Genomic DNA, 25,317 nt, shown 5'->3' with positions numbered 1-25,317 from the left:
GCGCGGCGGCTCCATCCGTCTCCCCAGGCACGTGACCTCTGGCCCTGTCTCCTGTTTCAGGCCAGGCCCGACCAAGAGCAACTACTAAACGCACAGCGCCCACCGCAGCCATGCGGGGGGCCGTCACCCAGCACTCCCTAGCAGCTGGCCAGCGAGGAGGGAATTATTCAAGAGGGGAAACTGAGGCACGGGGGTCACACCGCAGGTGGGCTTAGAGGCTGGTTGAACCGGAGGCTAGGACACGCGGTTCAGAGCTCGTGCCCCTAACCCGCCCCGGGGTCCATGGGAGGCTCAGGGCTTTCCGGGGGGCAGGGCCCCGGGTGCCAGGCCCCCGCGACCCGAGCCAGCACCTTCGGGGAGAAGCTGTGGAGGCTGCACTTGATGGGCGAGCTCCGGCCGAACTGCTCCAGGGCGGCCCACACGTGGTCCAGGTGTCGTACCGCCGTCAGCCCCACCGTGAGGGCGATGCCCTGGGGGGGACAGGTCACCACGTGGGGTCCCAGGACCAGTGGCCCCTCATCGGGTGTGGGAAGTGAGGCCCAGGAAGGGAGGGGCCTGGTCTGAGGTCATAGACATCCCCCTCCCACCCGCCCACTCTAAGGACCTGCATCTCTGAGCCCAGCCCCACGGGGTTCTCTTATGGGCTCTGGAGGGGGGTGGGGAGTCAGGAGGCAGTAATCCCCCCTCAGCTGTGAGCCGACATGACCAGAGTGAGAACGAGGGGCCAGGAGCCAGGTGTGAGCGGAGAAGGAGGACCCAAGTGTGATGGGCTCAGTCTGTGAAGGGGCTCAGGGTGACCAGGGTCAGGGCTCAGGGTGTGACCAGGGTCAGGGCTCAGGGTGACCAGGGTCAGGGCTCAGGGTGTGACCAGGGTCAGGGCTCAGGGTGTGACCAGGGTCAGGGCTCAGGGTGTGACCAGGGTCAGGGCTCAGGGTGTGACCAGGGTCAGGGCTCAGGGTGTGACCAGGGTCAGGGCTCAGAGTGTGACCAGGGTCAGGGCTCAGAGTGTGACCAGGGTCAGGGCTCAGGGTGTGACCAGGGTCAGGGCTCAGGGTGTGACCAGGGTCAGGGCTCAGGGTGTGACCAGGGTCAGGGCTCAGAGTGTGACCAGGGTCAGGGCTCAGAGTGTGACCAGGGTCAGGGCTCAGGGTGTGACCAGGGTCAGGGCTCAGGGTGTGACCAGGGTCAGGGCTCAGGGTGTGACCAGGGTCAGGGCTCAGGGTGTGACCAGGGTCAGGGCTCAGGGTGTGACCAGGGTCAGGGCTCAGGGTGTGACCAGGGTCAGGGCTCAGTGTGTGACCAGGGTCAGGGCTCAGGGTGTGACCAGGGTCAGGGCTCAGGGTGTGACCAGGGTCAGGGCTCAGAGTGTGACCAGGGTCAGGGCTCAGAGTGTGACCAGGGTCAGGGCTCAGTGTGACCAGGGTCAGGGCTCAGTGTGACCAGGGTCAGGGCTCAGTGTGTGACCAGGGTCAGGGCTCAGGGTGTGACCAGGGTCAGGGCTCAGAGTGACCAGGGTCAGGGTGACCAGGGTCAGGGTCAGCCTGTGGTCAGGCTGAGAGCTGGGTGCTCACCTCCCTCTGCTTCGGCCACTGGTGGGACGTCCCCAGGAGGGTGCCCAGGTGCGTCCTGACCCTGGCGCTGTCGTCCTCAGCTTGAAGGACCAGCCCGTAGAAGACGAACAGGAAGGCCTGGGGGAGGTTCAGCTTCCTGTCCATCCCCGTCCACCTGGCGGCCCGGGCTCCGGCGCCGCCCTCTGTGGACCATCCACCTGCCTGGTAGTGGGGCTTCGGGGTACGGCTGCTCAGCCCCCCCCATATCCCGCCCCCGTCTCTCTGGGGTCCTCCCGTTTCCCTCCAGGGCTGGGGCCTCCCCACGGCCGTGCATCCCACCGACAGGCAGCGGGGCTGCGCACGGGGAGGCGGGGCGGGGCGGGGCCCACCTTCTCGGGGGCCTGCTCCTGGACGGTCCGGTCAGGCCTGGTGAGCACCCACAGCAGCTCCCTGGACCACACGTCCACCTTCAGGAACTGGGTCGACTTGAAGGCTATCTGCGAGCAGATGGGTGGCGGGGCTGGGGCCTCCCTTGAGCTGGGCCACCCCGGCCCCCTCAGCGCCTGACCCCTCGTCCTCTTGCCCCTTCCCCTCCTAAGAATGTGCGGCATTGGGCCCTGGCCGGTATGGCTCAGTGGATAGAGCATCGGCCTGTGGACTGAAGGGTCCCGGGTTCGATTCTGGTCAAGGACACATGCCTGGGTTGCGGGCTCGATCCTCAGTAGGGGGCGTGCAGGAGGCAATGGATCCATGATTCTCTCTCAACATTGATGCTTCTATCTCTCCCTCCCTCTCCCTTCCTCTCTGAAATCAATAAAAACGTGTTTTTAAAAAAATGTGCAGAATTGGGTTCTTTCTCCCTTAGCCGTGATGTAGGAACCGGGACGCATGAGTACTTCCTGGGGGGCGGGTGTGTGACCATGACTCTGGTCCCTGGACACGGACGGCTCCGACTCCGTGTCTCCCTGGGCCGCGGGGTCCCGTGTCCGGGCTCAGTGTCCTTGTTGCGCGTTCTGCGTGGAGGCCACGGGGCTCCTCCCACTGCTTCTCGGGCGCCGGCGTCTTGTGGCTTCAATTTCTCGGCCGGCCCAGCCAGGCGCTCCTCAGCCGCAGGCCTCGGTGAGTCCCTGCCTCGGGCGCACGCTCTCCTGTCTCCGTAGAAACCTTCTTGCTTCCTCCTTAGGGCTTTTTGGTGTGGTTCATCCTCATCTGAGGACATTTTCCCAGTGATTTTTAGAGAGCGTGGGAAGAAGGAAGGTGGAGGGAGGGAGGGAGAGGGAGAGACATCGATGTGAGAGGGTCACACCGAGGGGTTGTCTCCGGCACGCTCCCCGACGGGGCTGGGGATCGAACCTGCGACCCAGGTACGTGCCCTTGACCCTTCGACGCACAGTCCGATGCTCCGTCCCCTGGGCCACACAGGCCCGGCCCTCCTTCCTTGCCATTGCTTCTCTTCTGCTCACTTTGGGTTTCATTTGCTCTTTTCTGGAAACGAAGGCTCCGGCAGCAGAGCCGACGCCTTTCTTCTCTTCCGCCACCGGCTCCAACGAGGCACATCCCTTCCCAGGCGCTGCTTCCGGCCGAACCCCGTGTGCCCGGTGCGCCCGCCTCCCCGTTCGCTCCCTCATTTCCTTCGCCGGCCTCCGCCCTCCCGGGGACCCGGCCACGTGCGCGGGTGCCGGCTGCTCTCCACACCTCCGCCGCCCCCCAGGGCTGTCTGTACGTCCTGCCCCGAGAGCGGGCCTGCTTGATCGCGGTCCTTTCAGGTGAAGGGACAGGACACGTGGCCCCGCGTGACTGTCCTTGCGAAGGGCCCGTGTGCACGGGGAGGAGCCCAGGAGGTAACTCGGCCAGTGAGGCTGTTCCTCTCTCCACCCGGAGTGAGCTTCCGTCTTGGTTCTCTGTAACGACTGTGTCGCCCCCGCCGCCTGCCTCGTTGCTTCCAGATCCCATTTGACGGTGACCCCTCGCAGGCCCGGCGCGTGGACTTTCCCTCCGAGCCCCACAGCGTGCATTTGACCAGGCACTCGCATCCCCGGTGACAGATGAGAAAGTCAAGTGGGTCAGCCAGGTCGCACAGCCGGGCTGTGATTGGTTGGATTTGACCTTGAACCCAGGTCAGCCGGCGTCCGGAGCTCCTCCGCCCAGCCACACCGGCCCTCCGGTGGGCGACACCTGGGCTCTGGCGTCTTCAGTCCACCCAGCTGCTTCCTGCCTGCCCCTCCCGGCCCCTCAGGCATGGCCCAGCCCCCAGGATGGGCGGGAAGGCCTTCTATGTGCTGGACACCTGGGCCAGGCTCTTAGGGGCCAAGGTTCAAATCCCAGGTCCCCCAGGGACCAGCCCACGACTGTGGTCAAGCCCCCCCCCCCCCCCGTCCCCTGTCCCCGCCCCCCATGGGCTGAGCAGGTGCCGTCCATGCTGGTGCCCCCCCTGCCCCTCCCCCATGGCCCCCAGGAGGCCTGCCCGGCCCCTCCCTACCTTGGTCAGCCACTCCTCCCAGCACGCCTTCTCCTCCTGGTTCAAGAGCTCCTCTGTGGGAGAGAGGGGTCTCGGGGGCTGAGCCTGAGGCACAGACTCCTTTCCTCTGTCCCTCGGACCCGGGGCGGAGTCGGGGTGACGGCGCCTGCCTCGGCTCGGGGTGGAGGAGCTCTGAGGGCTGTGACCGTGCTTGGGCTTGGGGTCCAGAGCGGGGCTGGAGCCGTGGCCCCGCTGGCTCTGCCCTGTGACCCCAGGAGGCCACGTGGGGCTCCCCAATGGCGAAGGAAGGGGCTGCTCCGGCATGGCCCTTTGAAACGGGCGGGGGTCCCGTGAAGGTGAGAGAATAAGGCTTGTGGGGGGGGGTGGCATTGTGAGACAGGAAACCCGGCCTCAGAGGGAGGGGCTGCTTCAGGAATGGCCTGGGGGTCTCAGAGGTCTCCCCAGGCACAGAGGGACCTCCAGCCAGCCCGCCCACCCCAGGGCAGGGGTGCAGAGCAGAGGCCATGGAGCGGCCTTCTCCCAGGCCTTGGTGTTTAACCCCACGCATGACCTTTGAGGCCTCACTGTCCTCCCACGGCCTCCAACCCCTTGCCGATGCCGCCGACCAATTCCCTCCTCAAACTCCTACCCACCCCTCAAGGCACAGCTTAGACTTGGCCTCCTCCTCCAGGAAGCCTTCCCGGATGGCCGCCAGGGCAGCCCAGGACCTCCCCAGCTGGGCAGTCATGAGCTCAGCTCACAGTGTGAGTGAATGAGTGAGTGAGTGAATAAGTGAGTGAATGAATGAGTGAGTGAATGAATGAGTGAGTGAGTGAGTGAGTGAATGAGTGAGTGAGTGAATGAGTGAGTGAGTGAATGAGTGAGTGAGTGAGTGAGTGAGTGAATGAGTGAGTGAATGAATGAGTGAGTGAGTGAATGAGTGAGTGAATGAGTGAGTGAGTGAGTGAGTGAGTGAATGAGTGAGTGAATGAGTGAGTGAGTGAGTGAATGAGTGAATGAGTGAGTGAATGAGTGAATGAGTGAGTGAGTGAGTGAATAAGTGAGTGAATGAATGAGTGAGCGAATGAGTGAGTGAATGAGTGAGTGAGTGAATGAGTGAATGAGTGAGTGAGTGAGTGAATGAGTGAGCGAATGAGTGAGTGAATGAGTGAGTGAGTGAGTGAGTGAATGAGTGAGTGAGTGAATGAGTGAATGAGTGAGTGAATGAGTGAATGAGTGAGTGAGTGAGTGAATGAGTGAGTGAGTGAATGAGTGAGTGAGTGAATGAGTGAGTGAGTGAATGAATGAGTGAATGAGTGAGTGAGTGAGTGAATGAGTGAGTGAATGAGTGAGTGAGTGAATGAGTGAGTGAGTGAATGAGTGAGTGAGTGAATGAATGAGTGAATGAGTGAGTGAGTGAGTGAATGAGTGAGTGAGTGAGTGAATGAGTGAATGAGTGAGTGAGTGAGTGAATGAGTGAGTGAGTGAGTGAATGAGTGAGTGAATGAGTGAGTGAGTGAATGAATGAGTGAATGAGTGAGTGAGTGAGTGAATGAGTGAGTGAGTGAGTGAATGAGTGAATGAGTGAGTGAGTGAGTGAATGAGTGAGTGAGTGAGTGAATGAGTGAGTGAATGAGTGAGTGAGTGAATGAATGAGTGAATGAGTGAGTGAGTGAGTGAATGAGTGAGTGAGTGAGTGAATGAGTGAGTGAATGAGTGAGTGAGTGAATGAATGAGTGAATGAGTGAGTGAGTGAATGAATGAGCGAATGAGTGAGTGAGTGCCCGTTGAGAGTTGGCACTTGCCTCCCTGTGAGCTCCTGATGGCAGGGGGCCTGGCACAGGGCAGGTCCTCCGTCAACAGTTGCTGTCTTGCAGTGGCTGAGCCCTCATCCCAGTGAGACCCCAGCTTAGGGTCGGGGTGGGCAGCACAGCTGGACAGCGCTCCCCTTCGCAGGGGTCCCGCCCGGCCCGGCTGGCCGAGGGGAGGGCGCTGTGGGGTGCTGGGTCCGCCGCCCACTGCCCTCTGCCCCGAACGTGCTTCCCCGCCCGCCCCCTCCTGGATGTCTCTCCGTGACCTGCCCACCTCACCAGGCCAGGTGGGTGGCAAAGGGTGGCCGGGGGCCTCAGGACCCACGGGCAGGACGTACGTTTAGAGGTCAGGACGCCCATCACGTAGAGGAGGCTGCGGTGCGGGAAGACGCCCGTCAGGACCTCGGCCTCCAGGTGCTGGGCCACGGCCCGCCACGAGTGCCTGCAGATGGCCACCAGCACGTTGCCGGCCGCGTCCTGGTACGCCTCGTCCAGCTCCTGCGGGCGAGGGGCGCAAGCAGTAAGCGTGGGCGCTCGTACAGGGCACCGGGGCAGCACCCCGCCTCCCACGCCCCTGCACCTGGTGGGGGCGGTAACGTGGCTCAGACCTGGCCAGGCGCCTCGATGCCCTCCCCACCCCGCAGCCCCGGAGGCTGGAGGCTGGTGTCGGGAGGGGCACCGAGGCTCCTGAGCGGGCAGTGGGCCCGTGCGCGCAGGCAGGTCACCTGGCGGCCAGGCCCTCCGCACCGCCTCCCGGCCTCAGCCCCCAGGCCGGCACCGGCCCAGGAGGGCAGACAGAGCTGTGACATGGGCTGGGGGCAGTGGGCTCACTCCCACTCCACAATGGACCCCAAACCCATCAGCCCGCCTGGGTGTGCAGAGCCCCGATCGACTCCTGACCCCCAGCAGCCAGCGCGGGGCAGGCCTCAGACGCGGGAGACAAGAAAAGCCACCACCACAGGCTGACGAAGCCCAGAGACCAGTGGCCGGAGGACCCAGGCCAGGCAGAGGCGGGACTTCCCCAGAGCCCGTGCTACTGCCCTCGGCCAGGTAAGAGCAGACAGGGCCCCCGCCGCTGTACGAACAGCCCGCGGAGTGCGGAGAGGACCACGTGGTGGGAGAGGAACACGCGATGGGGGAGGACCATGTGGTGCAGAGAGGAACCGCGATGGGGGAGGAGCCCGCGGGGGAGAGGAACATGCTGAGAGCAAACCCAGATCCTTGGAAGTTAAAGACCCACAGTCGTGGGGCGGGGGGGTGGGGGGGGGTAAGGGACGGAGGGGACTGGATAGGAGGTTGGATGTAACAGTGCATCTCGGGGCGGAAGGAAGGGCCGAGATGGAGAGGGGAGGCGAGAGGAGAAGCTAGGAGCCTGGGAAAGCGCCGCCTGGGAGGGCCGGGAGTCCCGGAGCCCAGGACAGAGCATCGCAGGACGCGTCGTCACCGCGGATTCACGTGAGCCATTTCCATAAAGAAAGGAGCCAAGCAGCCTGGCCGGTGTGGCTCAGTGGATAGAGCGTCGGCCTGCACACCAAAGGGGCCTGGGTTCAATTCCGGTCAAGGGCATGTACCTCTGTTGCAGGCTCCTCCCCGGACGGCCCTGGTCGGGGCGCGTGCAGGAGGCAACCAGCCGATGTGTTTCTCTCACATCGATGTTTCTCTCTGTCTCTCCCCCTCTCTCCCACTCTCTCTAAAGATTAATGGAAAAATATCCTCGGGTGAAGGTTAACAACAACAACAAGAAAACCCAAAAACAAAACTAAGAAAAAAGAAAAAGAAAGGACGCAGGACCCGGAGCCGGTGGTAAAAGAGGCCCAGAGCGGGCAGGCCCCGTGGACCGCGGAGGTGAGGGGCGAGGAGAAGCTGCCAGGAGCCTGCCAGCAGGAGGGCGGCGGCGGGTAGGGAGCGACGCTGGGGAAGGCTCCCGAGTCTCCACAGCCGCTCAGGGGCGGGAGACCATCTCCAACGCGGAGTCCACGGGGCAGAGAACAGATTTACGGAAAGGCCTGGCTCAGCGTTGTGCTTCCCAAGCACGCCTCCTCAAGAAACTGCTGCGGGGCGTCTCCATTGTGAGAGATGAAGGGGAAAGGAAGGCATGGGGAACCGGGGATGGGGTCCCTGACGGGGTGGGCAGGGGGAGTCCCTGACCGGCCGGAGGCTGGGGGAGGGGCCCACCGTGGACTTGGTCATGTTCTCCAGGGCCAGTTTCATGAAGGCTTGCTCCCAGGTCTCCTCCAGGGAGTCGCTGGCCCCGATGATGGTCTCCAGAATGTGGAACAGCCGGAACTTGTGCCGGTTGGAGATCTGTGGGCGGCAGAGTGGACACAGGCTCAGGGACAAGTTGGGAGTCGCCAGTGAGAACATGGTGCGGGAGGGAGAGGGAGGAGGCCTGAAGGGAAAGATCCTAAGTGGATGCCCTTGGCCATTTGTTCAAGGGCATCCACTTAGTGAGCACCTACTGTATGCAGGCCTTGAACTAGAGACAGAGGAATAAAAATTTGTCCCTACCCTCAGGGAACTGCTAATGGAATTTCATCTCTAAAGCCAGTTTATTTATTTCTTAATTTATTTACCCATTTATTAAAACTCACACACATCTTCCCCAGCAATCATCCACCCAACAATCCATCCATCCATCCATCCACCCATCCATTCATCATCCATTCACCTATTATCCATCCATCCATCCACCCACCTGCCCACCCACCCACCCACTCATCATCCACACACCCATCTCTGCCACTTAATGGCTCTGTGACTTTAGGCAAATCAGTTCTCTTCCCTAAGCCCCAGTTCCCTCATCTGTGGGGATCATAACATTTGTATCATGAGATTGTTCTCAGGTCAGTCAACGCGAGTTGGCCCACTTTTCTCCCTCCCCCCTCAGCCCATTGGACATGAGGAGGTTGACTTGCCCCAAACCATGTCGCTGCTGCACGGAGAAGCCCAGAGGTGAGCCCGCCTTGGGCTCCAGCCCCCACTCTGCTCCCCGTGCCTTCCGGGAGGGGCCTGAGCAAGTCCCACCTCAGGGTTGTCGGCAAAGTAGTCGTGGATGGTTTCCAGCACCAGGTTGGGGGCTTTGTACGCCATGCTCTTGATCTTCTTGACGATGTACTTCAGGCGGATGGGGTCGGAGCTGTTCAGGTCTCGGAGCATCTTGAAGCAGATGGCTGCGGCACAGGGCAAGCAGAGTGAGGGGGAGGGGCTGTGGGAAGTCCAGGGTGCCAGCGGGCGGGGTGGTCTGGGAAGGGGAGAAGCGATCTGAGAGTGAGGACTGAGCACTGAACACATTCCTGGGCCTCCTGACGGTCCAGCCAGTCCTGGAATTCAGGACCGAAGGAGCAGGGATACATGCATATTTCCTCCTATTCACCAATTCAACCATCCTTATGTCCATCCATCTGTGTATTCATCTGTCGTCCACCTATCCACTGATCCATCTATACATTCATACTACGTTTGTTCATCAAGACATCCATCCATCCACTTGTCTGTCCATCCTTATACTCATGCCCCAATCCAGCCATTAATAAAAATATCCATCTACCCACCCGTTGACCCATCCATCCATCCATCTATCCATCCATCCATCCATCCATCCATCCATCCATCCATCCTCCATTATCCATCCATCAATCCATTCATCCTCCATCATCCATTCATCCAACCATCCATCTATCCATCATCCATCCATCCATCCATCCATCCATCCATCCATCCATCATTCATCCATCATCCATCCATCCATCCATCATGCATCCATCCATCCATCCATCCATCCATCCTCCATCCATCCATCATCCATCATCCATCCATCCATCCATCCATCCATCCATCCATCATCCATCCATCCATCCATCCATCCATCATCCATCCATCCATCCATCATCCATCCATCCATCCATCCATCCATCCATCATTCATCCATCATCCATCCATCATCCATCCATCCATCCATCCATCCATCCATCATCCATCCATCCATCCATCCATCCATCCATCATTCATCCATCATCCATCCATCCATCCATCCATCATCCATCCATCCATCATCCATCCATCCATCCATCCATCCATCCATCATTCATCCATCATCCATCCATCCATCCATCCATCATCCATCATCCATCATCCATCCATCCATCCATCCATCCATCCATCATCCATCCATCCATCCATCCATCCATCCATCATTCATCCATCATCCATCCATCATCCATCCATCCATCCATCCATCCATCCATCATCCATCCATCCATCCATCCATCCATCCATCATTCATCCATCATCCATCCATCCATCCATCCATCATCCATCCATCCATCATCCATCCATCCATCCATCCATCCATCCATCATTCATCCATCATCCATCCATCCATCCATCCATCATCCATCCATCCATCATCCATCCATCCATCCATCCATCCATCCATCATTCATCCATCATCCATCCATCCATCCATCCATCATCCATCCATCCATCATCCATCCATCCATCCATCCATCCATCCATCATCCATCCATCCATCATCCATCCATCCATCCATCCATCCATCCATCATTCATCCATCATCCATCCATCCATCCATCCATCATCCATCATCCATCATCCATCCATCCATCATCCATCCATCATCCATCATCCATCATCCATCCATCCATCTCCTTGTCTATTCATGCCTCCATCCCTACACCTTCCATCCAGTCGTTTCACATTCAACGATGTTCGCTCTGGGTGGTTGTAGGGCTGTGTGTGGGGCTCACAGAGGAGCCAGGGCCCAGCTCTGGGAGCCATGCCCAACATCAGTGGACGTTGGTTCGGTGGGTAGTTGTGCAAAAGGCCCTGGGCACATGGAGGGCAGGGGCAGTACGCCCTGACGAAGAAGGAGGGCAATCAAGACTGGCTTCCCAAAGGTGGTGGCAACTTAACCTTGTTTAGAAGGATTGGGGCACGTCACCCCTTGAACGAGGGGGAGGCATTTCAGGGAGCAGGCCAGGCCTAGGCGGAGGCTCTAAGGTGTGAAAGGTGTGGGAGGAGAGGAGGTGAGGTGTGAGGGAGGGCATCTGGGGGCTCAGGAGGCATGAAGAGGCCAAGGAGGGTAGCAGGGCTCCCTGCCGTGTGTCCACACCCCTGACATGCCCCGTGTCCTGGAGGGAGGACTCCCCTGGCCTCATCCCCGGGACCTCTTGAGGTGAAGGGCCATGATGGAAAGTGCCAGAACCGAGTCCCAGGGCCGGGGACCACCTGCGTTGTAGGCTTTCTCCAAGAACATCTGGTGCGTCTGGGGCCCCAGGGCCGCCTGGCTGCTGTTGGACTTGCGCAGGAGGATGGTGGGGGGGTATGCTGGCCTGTCCCCGTGGGCAGAGGTCTGAGGTGCCTTTCGGTGGGACAGGTCCTTCATGGATTCCGAGATGCGGGAGGAGATTCTGAAATGGAAAAGAGCTTCTGGGTGTGTGCACCTGGGTGCCCTGTGTGTGCTCATGGGTGTGAGCGCGGGGGGACACGGGTGCCTGGGTCTGGGTCAGGCTGGATCACATCCTTCCAGGCGTCCACCCTTCTGTTCAGTGGACTGACTGAGCCCTGGGAAGAGGGTGCAAGCCTTGCAGCCTCAGGGGCACTCTTAAAAATACACACACACACACACACACACACGAGGCCCGGTGCACAAAATTTGTGCACTTGGGAGGGGGTCCCTCAGCCCAGTCTGTGCCCTCTTGCAGTCTGGGAGCCCTCGGGGGAATGTCCGACTGCTGGCTTAGGCCTGCTCCCTGCAGAGCCTAAGCCGTCAGTCGGACATCCTTAGGGCTGCCGCGGAGGCAGGAGAGGCTCCCGCCACGGCTGCTGCTGCGCTCGCCAGCCATGAGCCCAGCTTCTGGCTGAGTGGTGCTCCCCCGTGGGAGCACACTGACCACCAGGGGGCAGCTCCTGCATTGAGTGTCTGCCCCCTGGTGGTCAGTGCGCATCATAGTGACCGGTCGTTCGGCTGTTCAGTCGATTAGCATATTAGCCTTTTATTATATAGAATATCAGAGAGGAAGGGAGAGGGAGAGAGGGCTAGAAACATTAATGATGAGAAAGAATCATGGATCGGCTGCCTTCCGCACGCCCCACACTGGGGACCGAGCCGACAACCCGGCATGTGCTCTGACCAGGAATCGAACCCAGGCTGACGCTCTATCCTCTGAGCCAAACCAGCTAGGGCCTCAGGGACACCGGAGTTGGCAGCATTGCCTGAGGGCCTGACTTCTCAGCTAGTGTTGGGGGGACAGACATAGTGGGTAGGATGGGGGGGTTCGGGGTATGGCATCCCCGGCTCCAGCTCTCACACCGACTTAGAGGAGGATCGGGACTTTCCAGGACCATGGGAGACTGCCCTGGCCCCCACACAGCCCAGGTGGGGTCTTAGGGGGAGGTCAGAGGGCATCAGGAGCAGGCGGGGCAGCGGCATATTAGAAAGAGTTTGCTTTGCAATATTTTACCCATCCACTTGTTGCACCACACGAGAAACAGGTCCGATCATGTCACCCAAAATCCTCCTGTGGTTCCCCATACAAAAAAGCTACTAAAATTAAAAAGTGAATTCATCGAATTTGCAAATATAAAGTCAGTATGCAAAAACCAGTCATAGTTCTATATGCTAGCAATAAAGAAATGGGAATTGAGATACAAAAGGTACCATATACCACAATAGCACTAAAGATTATGAGAATACTTAGGTGTCCAACTAACCAGTAATTACAAGATCTGCATACTGTAAAGTACCAAATAATGACGAAAGGCACCAAGAAGACCTCCATAAGAAGAGACATACCATGTTCATGGATCGGAAGACTCGATATTGTTAAGATATCAATTTTCTCCAAATTTATCTAAATGTTTAATACAATTCCAATGAAAACCCAGGGAGGATTTTTTTTGGTAGTAACCAACAATTTGTTTCTAAAGTTTGTATGGAAAGTGAAGGGATTGAGGTGGCCAAAACAAATTTGAGGAATAATATGGGAGGAACAATACGACTAATTTCAAGATTTATTACAAAGCTGAGGTAGAAGAGAAGATCTGGTGTGATGAAAGCCTAACAATATAAATAAATAGAGCAAGACAGAGAGTCCCCAAACCCATTCATACAGGGCCCACTGACTTTTCATAAAGGTGCAAAAGCCATTCAATTAAGAAAGAACCAACACATGGTGTTGCAATTATTGGATACACACACAGGAAAAAAACACCCTGACACATGCCTCAAACTATGTACACAAATTAAATAAAAATAGATCATAGGCCCTGGCTGGTGTGGCTCAGTGAATAGAGCGTCAGCCTGTGAACTGAAGGGTCCCGGGTTCAAATCCGGTCAGGGGCGCATGCCTGGGTTGCAGGCTTGGTCCCCAGTGTGGGGCGTGCAGGAGGCAGCCGATCAGTGATTCTCTCTCATCATTGATGTTTCTATCTCTCTCTCCCTCTCCCTTCCTCTCTGAAATCAATAAAAATATATTTAAAAAACTAGATCATAGACCTACAAGTCAAACCTGACATTCTAAAACGTCTAGAAGAAAATATAGGAGAAAATCTTCATGCTCTTGGTTTAGACAAAAATGTCTTACATGGACACCGAAAGCACTCTCCAGAAAAGAAGGAGAAAAAATCATAAAATCGGGTCCCATCAGAATGAAGAATCTCTGCCTTCGGAAGGGCGTCTGTTAACAAAACGCGCAGATACGCTGCGGGCTGAGAGGACATTCTTGCCAATCGCACGTCTGATAGAGGACGGACCCGACGCAGAAAGAACACAACACCAACAAGATCACCAACAACCTGTCCACGTGGGCACCGGAGACTGCGACAGACCCCCCGCAGGAGACAGACAGTCGGTGAACAAACACACAAATCGTGCCCGACATCTTTTCCCACGAGAGGAACACGGCCGAGCTGCGGCCGGGTCTCACGACCCGCCAACGGGAACCACCGAGCCAGAGGAGCGGCGCATGCCGAGCGCTGGGGGGGTGCGAAACGGGCCACCAGCGTGGAGGGCGGTCAGACAGACATGCACCACCCGCTCGGCCCTCTCGCACCTCGGCCTCACCCGAGGGCAACGGCAGCTTAGGTTCACCCCGATCTGTACGCACACGTTTACAGCGGCTTTGCTTACAACAGCCCCACGTGAAAACACCCGCTGTCCTTCAGGTGGCGAGTGTGTACGCTGTTCTACCCGCAGAAATTCCGCAGCAGCAGGAACGGCAGGACTGATAAATGCGTCAGACAGACAATGGGACACAGACCCACAGCCGCAGACTGGGGGTGTCTCGCCTGAGAAGCACCCCGACACAGAGGGGCGATGGGCTGACACCCCCCGGAGAGCAGGGCGGCGGGCCAGGACCACGGAAGTCCCAGGCGCACAGGGAGGGCCCACAGGCCAGACCTGGCTCCGTCCGGAACCGCCCAGGGTGGGCTGGGCAGCAGGGCCTCCCGGCGTCCCGTGGAGGGCACCCTCCATCCTGGGGCCCAGGGGGCAGGGCAGGAATGCGGGGCTCCCCCCGGGGCCTGCGCAGGACAGGGGGGCCCCAGGGCCGTAGAGGAGCGTCCCCTGAGGAAGGTGAAGCTTGCCCGGCCGGCGGGGCTCCGGGGCTGAGCGTCCACCTCTGAACCAGGAGGTCACGGTTCCATTCCCGTCGGGGCACAGGCCCGGGTTGCAGGCTCCACTCCACCCCCAGTGAGGGGCGTGCAGGAGGCGGCCGATCCATGATTCTCTCCTCATGGATGTTTCTCCCTCCCTCCCTCCCCTTCTTCTCTGAAACGAACATAAACCTGTGCATGTGCGTAAAGAAGCTGGAGCTCGGGAGCACAGGGCAGCCTGCCCTCTGTCCGTCCCGGAGCCGGCAGGCGTGTGGGCTGGACTGACGCCCGGCTGGCCGCGCCTGGGGTCCTCATGGCAGTCAGCAGCCACGTGGCGGAACTCAGGCTCCCTCCCTCCCGCCGCCGCTCCACCCGCCGAGGGCTGCACCCTCCCCAGCTGCCCCGGCTGCAGGCCCGCTCCCGCCTCAGCTCAGCCGGGAGGCTCTTCCCAAAGAGGCCGAGGCCAGGCACTGCGGGAAGGGGCACGGGGGCCCTCCCGGGACCCCAGGCGGGCCGGGCGCTGGCTGACCTAGGGCTCGGGGACAGGGCTGACGACGTCCTGTCCGCCGTGGTGTGGCTGCGCTGCTTTCCCGAATGCTGCCCGTCCATCTTGGGGTGCGGCGTGGAGGACCCACAGGCCCTGTCCTCATGCCAGCGGGCAGCCCTATCTCTGGGCACCCCCTCCCCGGTTCTGCCAGCTCTGACCTCACCCCTGAGGTCACAATGGTCCCAGCATCCAGGGCACCTTTGCAGGGACAGAGCTGGGACCCGGACCTGGTGCTGTGCGCGCAGCAGCGTGTGGGTCCTGGCCTTGTGGCCCAGCGTGGCCTTGGACCCGGCCCTCCCACCTTTGGCTCTCGGCGGCCCCTGGGAGGCCCGCGGAGCAGCCCCGTGCCTGCAGCCTTGGAGAGCCCCTGAGGCTCTGCAGAGCCGGAAGCCAGGGAGGCTCTGCCGGACTCCTGACCCAGGCCTGTGGGAGTGCGTGTGCCGTGTGAGCCCTGAGGCGGGGTCATTGGTCACGGCAGTCGAGAGCGACGACGTGGCCCACGCCGTTAGGGTTCTGGGCAGACTCAGCCCCCGAGGAAGGGGCCGGGGAGGGACACGGCGTGGACTCTGACCTTGTGCCCTTTGCCCTGCCCCTCGCCTTGTCTGAGAATGGTGAGACGTTGGGGCCGGGGTGAGGGGCACCGTCAGCACGCGGGGCACAGCCTCTGCTGGCTGTGGGCTCCCCGCCCGGGGCACCTCTCACAGCAGCTGGGGAGCGGGGCGCACTCAGCCCCGACCCTGGTGTGGGGTGCCGCTCAGAGCGGGGCAGGAACTGGCTGGAGGTCACACAGCGGTCAGTGGTGGAGCCAGGTTCAAACTGAGGCCCCAACTCCAGGCCAGGGTGCGGATGAGGCCCGAGGAGCACCTCACACCTGCCTCCGCCTGCCCCCGTGGTGCCACCCCCTCCCTCCCTCCCCCCGTGGTGCCAACCCCTCCCCCCGTGGTGCCACCCCTCCCTCCCGTGGTGCCATCACCTCCCCCCGTGGTGCCATCCCCTCCCCCCGTGGTGCCACCCCCTCCCCCCGTGGTGCCACCCCTCCCCCGCCCCCCCCCCATGGTGCCAACCCCTCCCCAGGTACAAGCCCAGCTGGGGCCTCCAGGCCTACTCGCCTGCGCCTCTCCGTGCTGCCAGCAGATGGCGCTGTGGGCCCAGGCAGGACTCCTGGCAGGGGTGCTGAGGAGGACAGAGGGGGGGGTGCTGAGGAGGACAGAGGGGGGGGTGCTGAGGAGGACAGAGGGGGCGGGTGCTGAGGAGGACAGAGGGGGGTGCTGAGGAGGACAGAGGGGGGTGCTGAGGAGGACAGAGGGGGAGGTGCTGAGGAGGACAGAGATGGGGGTGCTGAGGGAGAAGAGAGGCTGTGCTCTCCCCGCCCCGCAGCCCCCCTGGACCTGGAAGGGCAGTCAGTGTGGGGGCGGGACCCTGACATCCCACCGCTCAGGGTGGACCAGCTGTGGGCAGCGCTGCCACTGGGAGTCGGGGGTCTGGGGGAGCTCCAGGGGCCCCCACCTCGCACCTTTGCCCAGGCCGTCCCTCAGGGCCCCCCAGCTGCAGCCCGGCCCACAGCACAGGCTCTGGTACTGCCCAGGGGAAGAGGCCGGCCCGAGCCCGCGCCCCGTCTCTCTGCCCAACACTCCGCCCGCTGGGCCTTGGCAGCGGCTCCAGCACCTCTGGCCCCGGGGCCACCCCTCTCCCTGGGCCTCCCGTGGGGTGGCAGCCAGGCTGCCCTGCTCCGCCCGCCCACCACGCCGCCTGCTGGGCTCCCCACCCTGTCTCTACTCCAGGGCCTTTGCTCGTGGCCCTGGCCAGGCCCTCCCCTCCCCCGGCCCCCGGCCTGGGGCTCCCCCTGGCCCTTGGCTTAGAGCCAGGGTCTCCCCGCTGGACACTGCATCCCGGAAGGTGGGGACCCGGAGTCCCCTCCCTGCCGGGCTCCAGCGCGTAGTGGGTGCCCTCAAAACGCCTGCTGTGTGAGAGGCCGAGGAGCCCCTGGGAGGGGCTGCCGGGGGGGGGGGGTCCTGCTGGTGGGTCTGCGGCCGAGGGAGGGGCTGCCCCGGGGGGGGGTCCTGCTGGTGGGTCTGCGCCCGAGGGAGGGGCTGCCCGGGGGGGGGGGTCCTGCTGGTGGGTCTGCGCCCGAGGGAGGGGCCAGTGTCCGAAGAAGCCTCACGCCCCCGCAGGCGCACTGCCCGGGACCCTCATCTTCCAGGCCTCCGCCTCCCGTCACCCCTCCTAATGCTCGCGGAGAGGAGGGGGAGAGGCACAGACAGAAAGAGCTTTTCTCTCCACTTTGTGGAAATGAGATTTTAAAAATAACCGCAAGACGGCGGCACCAGGAGGGATTATCCCGCAGCGTGGGCAGCGCCGGGCCCTCCTCGCTGCCGCCCTCCGCTCCCAGGGCTGCGCCCACAGGCCTTGCCCGCCTTGCTCTCTGCCTGGACCCCTCTCTGCCCCGCAGGGAGGCAGGGAGGGGAACTGTGCGGTGGGAGCTGCTCAGACCGGAGGGGACGTGACGGGGGGTGGGGGTGGGGTAGGGGGAGGCATGTGTGGGCTGTGGCCAGGCTGGGAAGGGCCTGCCCGCACTCTTGCTCCTTCTCCGGCTCACTGCTCCCCACCGAGCCCGCAGCCTCCTGGGCTGCCTCCTGTCCCGCCCAATGCCGGCACCTGCTGCCCAGGGGTGGGCCACCCTTCCCAGCCTCCCTTGCAGCTAAGAGGGGCTGCCTGACTACATTCTCACGGCTGGCCCGTTGGACAACTGAAGGGTACCCTTTTCCTTGGTGGCTTTTTATTTTTTAAACATATTTTTATTGATGTCAGAGAGGAAGGGAGCGGGAGAGAGAGAGATGGAAACATCACTGATGAGAGAGAATCATGGATCGGCTGCCTCCTGCACGCCCCACACTGAGGCTCAAGCCCACAACTCGGGCCTGTGCCCTGACCGGGAATCGAACCGTGACCTCCTGGGTCACAGGTCCACGCTCAACCACTGAGCCACGCCGGCCGGGCCCCCCTGGCGCTGGAACCCTCTTCCTGGGGTTGGTGTGCAAAGTGGTGTGACTCCATTCAACCAGCAAATAAACACAATGACCTCCCGAGCCTCAGTGTCCCCATCTGTAAAACGGCTGAACCCACTTTACCCGAGATTAAATGAGGAAAGTATTTACCTTAGAGAAGCATGACATGGTGATACAATGTAACAAAATGGAAATGCATCCAGTTCATAAGGATGTTAACCTTCTCCCCCTCCCCTTCGCCCCCCCCTCCCGTCCCCCCAAGCTGGCTCCCTAGTGCCAGGCACAGAGCTTGCTGGCTGCAGGGGTGTGGGGGGGAGGCCGCGCCAGCTGATCTGCCTTCCCCTTTCCGCCCAGCCCACTGCCAGGTGGGGCCCCTTTAAATGCAAGGTTCTTTCCTCCCAGGAGGCCCCGCCCCCAGTCTCCTGGGCAGCCAGGTAAACAAGTCTGACCCGGGCTGCTGACATGGCCTCCCCCTATCCCGGGGACCCCAGCAAAGCCAGCCTGCCGCCGCCTGTACCTACTCCAGGTGAGGCACAGGCAGGGGAGGGGTGGAGGGGGAGGGGTGCTGGTGGCATGTGGGGGTGGGGGCTCTGCCAAGGCCACACAGCAGGACAGGGCTTGGGGGCCTGGACCCCACCCCATAGCCAGCAGCCCCTCCTCCCGTGCTCCCCGGGTGGGCGGGGCCTCTGCATCCTCAGGGCTCCTTGGGGGTCACTCTCTGGCCCCTCCCCCCACATCCCTACCCCCCCCCCCCGCGTGCTGGTCCTCAGAGTCCCCTCCCACTGTCCCTACTGGGGGGGCAGTCACCCCCCACTGAGTCTACCTCCCTCCCGCCTCGTCCTTGGATTCGGATCCTGGTCTCTGCTGTCATCGCATTGATGGCCCCCTCACACTGGCCCCTCGGTCCCCAGCGTCCTCTTAAAGGCCCTCATCCTCCCCAGCCCCCCGCATCCTGGCCCCCACCCCACTCTCAGGGGTTCCCACCAGGGCAGGCCCTCCGAGTGGGGCTCCAGCATGCCCGGGAGCCAGGGTTTCTAGCAAGTTCCCACCCTCCCCATCCTGCCTGCCCCCCTCCCGCTCTGTGTGGTCATCACACCCGCACCCCCTCCCCCCTCCTGACCCCCCCTTTTCCGCTCTGTGTGATCATCACACCGGCACACCCTCCCCCCTCCAGACCCCCCCCTCCCGCTCTGTGTGATCATCACACCCGCACACCCTCCCCCCTCCTGGCCCCCCCTTTCCCACTCTGTGTGGTCATCACACCCGCACCCCCTCCCCCCTCCTGACCCCCCCTTTTCCGCTCTGTGTGATCATCACACCCGCACACCCTCCCCCCTCCTGACCCCCCCCTCCCGCTCTGTGTGATCATCACACCCGCACACCCTCCCCCCTCCTGACCCCCCCTCCCGCTCTGTGTGGTCATCACACCCGCACACCCTCCCCCCTCCTGACCCCCCCCTCCCGCTCTGTGTGATCATCACACCCGCACACCCTCCCCCCTCCTGACCCCCCCTTTTCCGCTCTGTGTGATCATCACACCCGCACACCCTCCCCCCTCCAGACCCCCCCCTCCCGCTCTGTGTGATCATCACACCCGCACACCCTCCCCCCTCCTGGCCCCCCCTTTCCCGCTCTGTGTGGTCATCACACCCGCACCCCCTCCCCCCTCCTGACCCCCCCTTTTCCGCTCTGTGTGATCATCACACCCGCACACCCTCCCCCCTCCTGGCCCCCCCTTTCCCGCTCTGTGTGGTCATCACACCCGCACCCCCTCCCCCCTCCTGACCCCCCCTTTTCCGCTCTGTGTGATCATCACACCCGCACACCCTCCCCCCTCCTGACCCCCCCTCCCGCTCTGTGTGGTCATCACACCCGCACACCCTCCCCCCTCCTGACCCCCCCCTCCCGCTCTGTGTGATCATCACACCCGCACACCCTCCCCCCTCCTGACCCCCCCCTCCCGCTCTGTGTGGTCATCACACCCGCACACCCTCCCCCCTCCTGACCCCCCCTTTCCCGCTCTGTGTGGTCATCACACCCGCACACCCTCCCCCCTCCTGACCCCCCCTCCCGCTCTGTGTGGTCATCACACCCGCACACCCTCCCCCCTCCTGACCCCCCCTCCCGCTCTGTGTGGTCATCACACCCGCACACCCTCCCCCCTCCTGACCCCCCCCTCCCGCTCTGTGTGGTCATCACACCCGCACACCCTCCCCGCTCCTGACCCCCCCTCCCGCTCTGTGTGATCATCACACCCGCACACCCTCCCCCCTCCTGACCCCCCCCTCCCGCTCTGTGTGATCATCACACCCGCACACCCTCCCCCCTCCTGACCCCCCCTCCCGCTCTGTGTGATCATCACACCCACACACCCTCCCCCCTCCTGACCCCCCCTCCCGCTCTGTGTGGTCATCACACCCGCACCCCCTCCCCCCTCCTGACCCCCCCTTTACCGCTCTGTGTGATCATCACACCCGCACACCCTCCCCCCTCCTGGCCCCCCCTCCCGCTCTGTGTGATCATCACACCCGCACACCCTCCCCCCTCCTGACCCCCCCTTTCCCGCTCTGTGTGATCATCACACCCGCACACCCTCCCCCCTCCTGGCCCCCCCTCCCGCTCTGTGTGATCATCACACCCGCACACCCTCCCCCCTCCTGACCCCCCCTCCCGCTCTGTGTGATCATCACACCCGCACACCCTCCCCCCTCCTGACCCCCCCTTTCCCGCTCTGTGTGATCATCACACCCGCACACCCTCCCCCCTCCTGGCCCCCCCTTTCCCGCTGTGTGGTCATCACACCCGCACACCCTCCCCCCTCCTGACCCCCCCTCCCGCTCTGTGTGATCATCACACCCGCACACCCTCCCCCCTCCTGACCCCCCCTTTCCCGCTCTGTGTGATCATCACACCCGCACACCCTCCCCCCTCCTGACCCCCCCTTTTCCGCTGTGTGGTCATCACACCCGCACACCCTCCCCCCCTCCTGGCCCCCCCTTTCCCGCTGTGTGGTCATCACACCCGCACACCCTCCCCCCTCCTGACCCCCCCTCCCGCTCTGTGTGATCATCACACCCGCACACCCTCCCCCCTCCTGACCCCCCCTTTCCCGCTCTGTGTGATCATCACACCCGCACACCCTCCCCCCTCCTGACCCCCCCTCCCGCTCTGTGTGGTCATCACACCCGCACACCCTCCCCCCTCCTGACCCCCCCTCCCACTCTGTGTGGTCATCACACCCGCACACCCTCCCCCCTCCTGACCCCCCCTCCCGCTCTGTGTGATCATCACACCCGCACACCCTCCCCCCTCCTGACCCCCCCTCCCGCTCTGTGTGGTCATCACACCCGCACACCCTCCCCCCTCCTGACCCCCCCTCCCGCTCTGTGTGATCATCACACCCGCACACCCTCCCCCCTCCTGACCCCCCCTTTCCCGCTCTGTGTGGTCATCACACCCGCACACCCTCCCCCCTCCTGGCCCCCCCTCCCGCTCTGTGTGGTCATCACACCCGCACACCCTCCCCCCTCCTGGCCCTCGCTTTTTCTGTTGTGTCAGCCTGGCAGCCCCCCAACTTTCCGCCTCCTCCTTGCCTGGGCCGTACCGCTGAGCAGAGCGGGAGCACCACCCCTCCCTGAAGCCTGTGGGGCCGGCCTGAGCCCGGGCCCCTGACGCTGGGCCCTGAGCCCGGCCCCTGAACCTGGGCCCTGAGCCCGGCCCCTGACGCTGACCCCCTGAGCCCGGCCCCTGCGTTCCTCCTCTGTCCAGTCTTCTCTCTCCAAGCTCCCGCCCCTCCCCTCCCTCCTCACCCCCCGTGGTGGCCTGGCTCCCTCTTTCACTGAGGAAGTAAAGCCACGGGAAGAGGACTCCTGTGGGTGCCAGCACCGTGGGCACCGCCCACCTGCCCCTGTGCCCGCCTGCAGCTCTGTCCTCAGGACCCACCCCTGCTCCCGCCAACGCCAACTTCCCGCTGGTCCGTGCCTTCCCTCCTGGCCACGCCTCCCTCAGGCCCTGCGCGACCTTGGCCTCACGGTGTCCGTGTCCAGACATCTTATTCCTCCCAGCAGCACAGAGCAGCTGCTCGGCACCCCGTCCCTTCACCCTCTTTCCGTCAGCCTCCTGATCTCTCTCCCCGCTGGTCACCACGCTCCCCGAAAAGGTTGTGACCCTCTGCCTCCCACTCACGCCCTCCCGTGTGCTCCTGAGCCCACTCGGACCAGCCCTGTCTTCCTGGCACTTCGCCAAAGCAGCTAAACCTGAGCCGGTCTCGGCCTCCGTGCAGGGACCTGCGGGCTCCTGGCCCAGGCCCCTCCTCCTCGCGGCTCCTGGCTCTTCCCCTGCAGCCCCCCTCCCGCCGACCCCTTGCAGGGATGGGGCCTTGGTGATTTCACCTGGTTCTGTGGCTTCAAATAGCACCTTCCGCCCGGCCAGCCTGGCTCAGTGGCTGAGCGTCGACCTAGGAACCAGGAGGTCACGGTTTGACTCCCGTTCAGGGCACATGCCCAGGGTGCAGGCCCGATCCCCAGTAGGGGGCATGCAGGAGGCAGCCCATCCATGATTCTCTCTCATCACTGATGTTTCTCTCTCTCCCCCTCTCCCTTCCTCTCTGAAATCAATATATATTTTTTTATTTAAATAGCACCTTCTGGGTCCTCCCCAGCCGGAGCCCCACCCCAGCTGCAGGCTCCCAGCCAGCTGGCCTCTGTGCCTCCCCCGGCCTGTCAGAAGGCACCCACCTTCCCAAGTTAGACCCCTGGCCCCCATCCCAGCCTGCAGTGGGTCGGCAGGAGGAGGGGCTGCAGGGGAAGGGCCAGGAGCCCCACAGGTCCATGCACGGAGGACGAGACCCAACCCCCACCTCAGTAAGCGGGCTTCGGTTCTGCCAGGCGCTCAGGCCAAAACCACAGTGTCTTCTCTCTCCCCTCCCACCCACCCCTGCACCAGGAGAGCCTGCCCCTTCCATCTTCAAGACAGTCAGCATCTGAGAGTCTCTCACCCCACCCCCGCGTGCCAGCACCCCTCGGCCCTGGATCCCTGCCCTGGCTGCCTCAGGGTGTCCCTCTTCCCATGCACCGGCGGTCTCTCCTCTCCTCTCCTCTCCTCTCATGGGGGCCCCATCCACTAACTCCCCTCCTCCCCACAGCTGTCTCCCACCCCCCACCCACAGCAACGCTCACAGCCCTTCCCCTGCCTGCCTCCCCGCTGCTGGTGCTGAGGGTGAAGCCAGGCCGGGGGCCGGGAGGAGGGCAGCCCTGCACCTCCCGCTGCTCACCTGGAGGCCTGCATGGAGGAGGCCTGCATGGAGGAGGCCTCCCAATGGGCAGGATGGGCTGCTTCCGATGGGAGGCACCGCCTTCAGCCCCCCCCCCCCTCCCAGTCTCCTGCGGGGCCGCAGAGCTGTCCGCGGTGCTGAAAGCGACGTCCCCGCCCACCCGCCTGGGCCCTGTCTGGGGGCTGAGCTAGGAGAGTACCCTGGGGCGCGCAGGCAGGGTGGCCCTGTCTTCTCTTGGGGAGCGGGCAGAGCACCTTCGATGGCTCCCATTCCGGCAGGAGGGACTGGGGTGCAGGCAGTTAAACCAGCCCCCGCTCGCACGCTCCTTGCCCGAGCGCCCGAGGACCTGCCCAGGGCCTGCCTGGCACACACAGGTGCCCACGCACACTGTGAAGGGGATGAGGATGATCGCCCAGAGGCGCTTGGCCACGTGGGAAGGGTTCACCCATCCAGAGTCCGGGTCAGGGCTGGGCCCGGGGCCGCAGCCTGGGCTGCCGCCTGGGGCCGTGGGAGGGCTGGGAGGGCGCAGGGACCCAGACCAGGGGCAGTTTGTACCCAGGCGATTTTCGGAGACCCACACGACTCACTCACAGACGTCAGACCAAGAGACTCACATTCCTCCTCCAGCCTGCCCCAGGGAGGCGTCCAATGGGGAGCCACTCCCCTGGCCACCGGCCCCGCCCCCTGTGCCCCAGGCTGGGAGCCGGCCTCTTCCCCGGGCTCCTCCCCACTTCCAGCTGCCAGGCCTGGCATCGGCCCTCAGCTTCCCCGTCCTTGTCCTGGCTTCCTCCTTCCCGGGATCCCGCCTGACCCCGAGCGGTCCCCACAGACCGTTCTCTGCGCAGCCCAGGACCCACTTTCCCCCGGGAGCGGCTGGTCCCCCTGCCGGTTCCACGGTCTACGGATGAGCCCGCATCCTGAGCTGGTTGGGAGGCCCCGCGCAGCCAGCCTGGGCAGCCACCCAGACTTCTCCACCCAAACAGTATACATGTTTCACATACATCTTTATTGACTTCAGAGCGGAAGGGAGAGGGAGAGGGAGATGGAAACATCCATGATGAGAGAGCATCATGGATGGGCTGCCTCCTGCACGCCCCCCACTGGGGATGGAGCCTGCAGCCCAGGCCTGTGCCCTGACCTCCTGGTTCCTAGGTCGACAGGGCCCAGATAAGATTCAGCGGCGCGTCCTCTCACCGTCTAGGGGTCCCCTGTCTGCCCTCCATGGGGTGGGGCTGCTGTCCCATCAGGTGCGCTCCCCTCCGCGGGCCACGCTCAGCCGGGGGCCCCACCGCCCTCCTCTCTCCCTGCCGCCCTGTGTCTGGCGGCTCTGCCAGCCGCACGGTGGTCCCTCGCGGCCGTCACTGGGTGGTCCCGCAGGTGCCGTCCTGTCCCAGGAGTTCCCGTTCCCGGACATCTACGGCGGGGACGCGCAGCTCTGGGAGGCGCACTTCCGCGGCATCGGGCGCGCCTACCGCGCGCTGGGCAAGGAGGACGACTTCGCCATCCGCGTGCTCACCGAGGACTTCACGCTGCCCTTCCCGTACGCCTGGCCGCCCGGGCCCGACCCGGCCCACGGGCCGCTCTTCTATGACCCGCGGGACCGCGCGGGCTTCGACTTCCTGCTGCGGGGCCCGGGCGCCGCGCCCCCCGCCCTGCTGAGGCCGCTGCACCACGCGGCCCAGGCGGCCCTGCGCAAGCAGCACCTGGAGCGCCTGGCCTTCAGCTACGCGCAGGCGGGCGCCGGCCCGCGGCCCGGCCTGGTGCTCCTGGCCCCCGGGCCTGCCGCTGGCGCCGCCTTCCAGGGGCCCCCGGGGCCTGAGCCCGCCCCCTCCGGTGGGGGTGCCCCCAGGATGGGCTAGCCCTGGTGGCCCCAGAAAGGAAATAAAGGCTGTTTCTGCTTCTCCTGCCCCCCAAGCTCTTTGCTGGACACCCCTGCACAGGCATCTGGACCCGGCTGGGCCCCGACCCTGCTCGGCCCCCAGGCCAGGCCTGGTCAGCGGCGGGCGGAGAGCCGCTTGGCCTCACATGGACGGGAGCGCAGGGGCAACGTGAAAAGGCAGG

The 25,317-nt window shown here is 63.0% G+C and overlaps 2 protein-coding genes across 2 annotated transcripts in view; one reads left to right on the top strand and one right to left on the bottom strand.

Annotated features, from left to right (window-relative positions):
- The window catches only part of LOC307114091 (maestro heat-like repeat family member 5), a gene marked incomplete at its 3' end in the record, with an annotated part of 28,421 nt that extends 20,376 nt beyond the window's left edge, over nt 1-8,045 (bottom strand). The window contains exons 1-6 of the mRNA XM_079796293.1: nt 7,995-8,045; nt 6,158-6,317; nt 4,030-4,082; nt 1,940-2,047; nt 1,572-1,688; nt 351-470 (exon numbers count right to left, since the gene is read on the bottom strand). Of these exons, the coding sequence (XP_079652419.1) occupies nt 351-470; nt 1,572-1,688; nt 1,940-2,047; nt 4,030-4,082; nt 6,158-6,317; nt 7,995-8,030 (594 nt within the window). The 5' untranslated portion in view covers nt 8,031-8,045. The remainder of the gene's footprint in view (nt 1-350; nt 471-1,571; nt 1,689-1,939; nt 2,048-4,029; nt 4,083-6,157; nt 6,318-7,994) is intronic.
- Nucleotides 8,046-18,446: 10,401 nt separating this feature from the next.
- LOC307114090 (uncharacterized protein C8orf90) lies at nt 18,447-25,115 on the top strand (the record flags this gene model as incomplete). The annotated part of the gene is made up of 2 exons (XM_079796292.1): nt 18,447-18,510; nt 24,634-25,115. 2 exons carry the CDS (start codon nt 18,447-18,449, stop codon nt 25,113-25,115), a joined length of 546 nt encoding a protein of 181 aa, XP_079652418.1.
- Between the last annotated feature and the right edge of the window lie 202 nt (nt 25,116-25,317).

This window comes from Cnephaeus nilssonii (assembly GCF_951640355.1).
Source record: "Cnephaeus nilssonii genome assembly, chromosome: 18".
In the NCBI taxonomy this organism is placed as follows: Eukaryota; Metazoa; Chordata; class Mammalia; order Chiroptera; family Vespertilionidae; genus Cnephaeus; species Cnephaeus nilssonii.
The sequence above is the reverse complement of the archived record's forward strand: the minus strand, read 5'-3'. Positions and strand labels throughout refer to the sequence as shown.